The sequence below is a fragment of the Beta vulgaris genome, chromosome 8 (assembly GCF_026745355.1).
Source record: "Beta vulgaris subsp. vulgaris cultivar EL10 chromosome 8, EL10.2, whole genome shotgun sequence".
In the NCBI taxonomy this organism is placed as follows: domain Eukaryota; kingdom Viridiplantae; phylum Streptophyta; class Magnoliopsida; order Caryophyllales; family Amaranthaceae; genus Beta; species Beta vulgaris.
Genome location: NC_079209.1, coordinates 28,338,456 through 28,343,864, shown reverse-complemented (window position 1 = coordinate 28,343,864; position 5,409 = coordinate 28,338,456). Strand labels below are relative to the sequence as shown.

Genomic DNA, 5,409 nt, shown 5'->3' with positions numbered 1-5,409 from the left:
ATAATAGAGATTAAGAGATTTATGAGATTAAAGTTTTAATTTTCTTTGTGAAAATTTTCGGACTTCTTTGTGATTTCCAAACCTTGAATCAATTACTTTGTGTTTGAGATTTAAGATTGATTGCTTAATTACTTTGTGTTTGAGAGTGAATCAAGACCCAATTCGTGAGTTACTTTGTGTTTGATCGAATTGTTCTATCCTTAATACTTAAAGAAAACCCTAAAGATCCAGTCTTTCTTTCAAGATTCTTAGTTTTCCATAAAACTCGACTAAAGTACATCCTCATTCATATCAAAGCCACTAGCATGAAATAATACAAAATAATTCCTACCCCAAACTAATCAATTAAATGTTCACAAGGAAAAGTCCACCCTATAAAGTACCATAGACTTCTCCCGAGTATCTATGGCTTCTCTAATATTCAATCAAGCCTACTCCCATGGAATCTTGCAAATTAAAGACATTAAACACGGCACTTTAACTTCCTTACAATCCATTCTACCTACTCCGGTGGAGAACTTCATGCCCTTAATTAAAATACTCAAATCCGTCAAAATCCAACTCCCGTTGTAATCAAGACAATGGAATTATAACAATACTAGTTATCCCTAATCTAGTATTGGAATATGCACAATCAATTAAGCAAGAACAATTAACAATTAATATGAGAATTTAAAGAAACAATCATAAATTAAATCATACTAGGGTTCAACTTAACCATAGATAAAAGAAACTACTCTATCATGAAATAAATAATGAAATCTAAAACTATAAAAGAAAACATAATTAAAGAAATCAATGAAAGAAACTAATGAAACTCATGAATTAATGAAAAAGAATAAAAACTAGGGTTTACACTAAAAACTAGAGAGAAAGAAGAAGAGAGAAAACTAAAACCTAAAACCTAAAAAATAACGTGAGAGGGAGGAGGAGAGAGAAAGAATGAAAACCTATCTAAATAAATATTCAATAACCTAATATGACTTGGAAAGTAATTTACAAGATAAGGAAAGTCTTAAATAAATCATTAATAGGCAGATTAGTGATCCGTGCGTACGCGTGACAGATTCCAGCAGAAACAGTGCAATTTTCCTAAAGGCATAACTCCTTGACTAGAAGTCTCCTCGGGACGTGCCACCTATCGTTGGAAAGATCTTTAAGTCTAGTTTCCAAATCTGGTGGAATTACTCGATTCTAAGAATCACATCAAAAGTTATGATCAGAATAGTATACGTGACTCTTTTTCACATTTCTTCTAATGATTTTTCCGCTTCGTTTTTGCTCAAACTCGTACTATGACATATCCATACGATCCTTATGCATTGTAACTCCTTTCCAAGTGCTCCTAATCCTTAAGCTTAGCTAATCATACTCCAAATAAGTCTTCAATGCCTGAAATTCATCAAAAAAAAGAAAACATACCGAATAGGAATAGAAAAGCATAACTTAAGAATATAATGCAATAATGAACCTAAGTATGAAACTAAATGCTCTAAAATGCAACCTAAATGCATCTAAAAACTATATATAAAAACGACTTATCAGATGGCTTTTCACCCTTTGGTAAGTTTGGAGGACAATATTCTTGTTGGCCTGTAATTCTTACTCCATATAATTTGCCTCCATCAATGTGTATGAAAAAGCCTTTCATGTTCCTCTCTTTACTAGTTCCCGGTCCTAAGAATCCAAAGGGTAATTTAGATGTCTACATTCAACCATTAATTGAAGAGCTCAAACAATTGTGGGAGATTGGTGCTATGACTTATGATATTTCACAGAAACAAAACTTCATGCTTCGTGCAGCGCTTCTGTGGACCGTAAGTGATTTTCCTGCATATGGTATGTTGTCTGGATGGGCTACTGCTGGAAAAAGGCTTGTCCATATTTTATGGAAGAACCTAAGGCATTTTGGCTTGATAATGGCAATAAAGTCTCATGGTTTGATTGCCACAGGAAGTTTCTTCCACATGATCACCCTTTTCGTAAAAATAAAACAGCTTTTCGCAAAAACAAAGTGGAAAATGGCATGGCTCCAGCTATGATGTCCGGAGATGATATGTGGCAATGTGTGAAAGACTTGCCTAAAGCCACTGATGGCCCTGAAGCTCTCAAAATCTTGAAGAAAGCTAAAAAGGGTTGGTTTAAACAAAGTTCTTTTTGGGAACTTCCTTATCGGAAAGATTTGCTTATTCGACACAACCTGGATGTCATGCACATTGAGAAAAATTTCTTTGATCAACTTATACACACAGTGATGGATGTGAAAGGCCAAACTTCGGACAATGTTAGTGCGAGAAAAGACTTGAAGTGTGTATGTAAGCGTCGACAGTTAGAGCTCACCTACGACGAACGGGGAAACGAAATCATGCCAAAAGCCCCTTTTGCACTTGACAAGGCTCAAAGGAAGTTCTTATGTGAATGGGTTCGTGACTTAAAGTTTCCGAATGGATATGCATCTGAGTTGAGTAGATGTGTAGATCTTCGAACATCTAGGCTTTTTGGAATGAAAAGCCATGATTGTCATGTCTTGATGGAGAGGTTACTACCGGTTGCTTTAAAAGAGTTGCTACCTTCGCATGTTTAGAAAGCAATTACTGATATCAATCAATTCTTTCGTGATTTATGTGCATCCACTATCCAATTTCGATGATATGGATCGTTTGGATAAAAATATAGCTGAAATTTTGTGCAAACTTGCAAAAGATATTTCCTCCTGCATTCTTCAACTCGATGGAGCATTTTCCGATTCATTTGGATTATGAAGCTAAGGTTGGTGGTCCAGTGCAATATAGGTGGATGTATCCCTTTGAAAGGTAACAAAGAAATTCTTAAGTAAAAATATGTCTTTTAAGCATGAAGTTCTAATATGACAAAGTTTTCACAATCGATATCTACATGTTGATTTATTTGGTAGGTTTCTCAATCACTTGAAGCGTAAGGTTGTACAGAAGGCACGTGTGGAGGGTTCTATTTGCAATGCATACCTATGTGAGGAAATATCATAATTTTGTTCGAATTACTTCCAACCAGAAGTTGATACTAAAACAAGAGATTTGGGTAGAAACGTCACTTCAGTCATTGAGAACCATCATGATCCAAATATTCCTGAGATGTTTAGGGTGGATTGTGGGCGTACATCTACCAACGACCGTTTACGCTTCTTGCAAGATAAAGAGTATGATCGTGCACAACTTTATGTTCTTGCAAACAGTGGTATATTAAGCGAATATGAAAGGTAAATATGTTTTTCATGCCTAGTGATGTTTAACTAGTTAAAAACATCTCTAATCGTGCTGTTGTCAATAATAATAGGATTTTCGAAAAACATATATTGGAGACACATCCACACATATCATTGGAGGAGATCTGGAGCAAATGTGAAGCTGAATATCCTAAATGGTTCAAAAACCATGTGAGTTTTTAATTAATAAAATATAAGTCTTAACTAAATGAAAGGTTTTTCTAACGCAAATTATGTAAATTTCTATAATATGAAATTAGGTACCACAGGAGGTGACTAACATCGATGTAGTTCATGCTCTTGCAATGGGCCCCGTTAGACAAGTGAAGTCATGGAATCAGTTTTTCGTCAATGGATACAATTTTCAAACACATGAGTATGGAAAACACAAATCAACTATGAACTATGGAGTGTGTGTTAAAAGTCACGAGGAAGTTAATTATTATGGCATTTTGGAGGAAGTAATTGAACTAGTTTACCATGGTCCATTGGAAGTCTACAAGACGATATTGTTTAAGTACAATTGGATGGATTCTTTGAGTGGTTTAAATGTACATGAACAATACAAATTCATTGAAATAAATCATAGTAAGAAGTACCCAAAATATGATCCCTTTGTATTATCATACCAAGTTAGCCAAATATATTATGCCCCTTATCCTAGTTTAAGTAGGGGTAGAGTGTAATGGTGGGCAGTGTTTCAGACTAAGGCAAGGTCTTCAATTGAAACTCCAGTGGACTCATTATTCTTTCAAGAATAGATAAGTGATGTTCCTTCAACTCTTTGTGCTCCAAATGAGATTCCAGACTATGATTCTGACGGGGAAGAAGAACAAAACGAGGATGTAATGCTTAACGATAGTAGGGATTCTGATAATGACGATGAGGATGATAGTGAAGATGATCTACAAGTTTATGAGAATCTCGAAGATTTTGATGATGATGATGGTGATGATGCGGAAGAAGATTTATCGTGAATTATACATTAGATTTTGTAGTGTCTTATGAACTTCTAAGTTTCGATACATTGTATTATGTTTGGTGGATTCAGTAATGATTGATTTTGTAATTTTTATTGTTTGCACTTTATATTATATAATATGTTAAGAAGTTTAAGTTGATTCCTATTTTATCCTTAAATTTGATATAAAAAACTTTGAAGTTTATACTACATTATTCGTTCTACTAATCTGTGTTATTTTAGATGGCTTCTTCTAGCGGGCAAGGTAGAGCTTCAGGAAGCCAGTCTACTCCACATCTGGCAAATGATACTGAGGGCGAGAATCCTCCATCAAATGCTGCTAATGTCACCACAGAGGAGCAGGGTGAAGGCGCGCGTTCTGCAAGCAATCAGCTGGACCCTACTACGCTATGGTAAAAAATGATTTTTAATCCATTATGTTTCATATTATAGTTTCTATTACTCATCTTAGTGCATGATAATTCTTTCTTAGTGTTTATAATATTCATCTTAGTGTTTATATTATCCATCTTAGTATATGCTAATTCTTTCTTAGTGAATGAAAAGTTTTTATTGTAATTATGTTACAAATTTTGTGTTGTATTATAATTGTTTTTTTTTCTTTCTAAGGTTTGACAATAACAAAGTCACTCGATCTATTACGGAATGTTTCAAAGAGCACTACGTTGAGCCATGTAGAAATTGGACTGAAACAAGTCAATCAACATAAGATCATTGGTTTAATCTTTTCAAGGTTAACACTTTAACTTAATTACAATCTATCGCATATAAGACTATAAATATTTAGTCAGTTCTAATCTTTGCATGATACAGCGTAAATACTCTTGGCGCTCGGAGTTGGATTCACAAGTAAGACAAGGTTTTCAATGCAAAGCAGCTAAAAGAATTAAAGACTTGCATCATTGGGTGACATCGAAGAAAAAAGGTGTAAGACCAATATGGATGCCGGAGGAAGTACACCAACAACTTATACAAAAAACAAAAGAGGATGAGTTTAATAAAAAATCTGAACAAGCGAAAAAGAACAAGAGAGGAGGATCGCTGGAAGGTGTTGTGGAACCTGGACATTGTCAAGGTTCAATTTCTACAGCCGAGTATGCAAGAAGGATGATAAGTATATTGCTTTTAGTAACGATTTATAAGTTTGATATTTATATAGTATAAAATAATAATAAAGTTGATTATT

At 34.3% G+C, this 5,409-nt stretch overlaps 1 protein-coding gene across 1 annotated transcript; it reads left to right on the top strand.

The window, feature by feature from the left end:
• Window positions 1–1,628: 1,628 nt before the first annotated feature.
• Window positions 1,629–4,218, top strand: LOC125492831 (uncharacterized). Its single transcript, XM_057391500.1, has 8 exons — window positions 1,629–1,903; window positions 1,954–2,578; window positions 2,677–2,813; window positions 2,915–2,988; window positions 3,076–3,235; window positions 3,313–3,412; window positions 3,502–3,792; window positions 4,003–4,218. The coding sequence occupies exons 1-8, from the start codon at window positions 1,629–1,631 to the stop codon at window positions 4,216–4,218; spliced, it is 1,878 nt and encodes a 625-aa protein (XP_057247483.1).
• The last annotated feature ends 1,191 nt before the right edge of the window (window positions 4,219–5,409 follow it).

Excerpts from the sequence above, each read along its gene's own strand:
- LOC125492831 (XM_057391500.1), top strand. The coding sequence starts at position 1,629 with ATGTGTATGAAAAAGCCTTTCATGTTCCTCTCTTTACTAGTTCCCGGT. Across the intron at positions 2,814-2,914 it reads TGGATGTATCCCTTTGAAAG|GTTTCTCAATCACTTGAAGC; the intron begins GTAACAAAGAAA and ends TTTATTTGGTAG. Across the intron at positions 3,793-4,002 it reads ATTCTTTGAGTGGTTTAAAT|ATAAGTGATGTTCCTTCAAC; the intron begins GTACATGAACAA and ends TTTCAAGAATAG.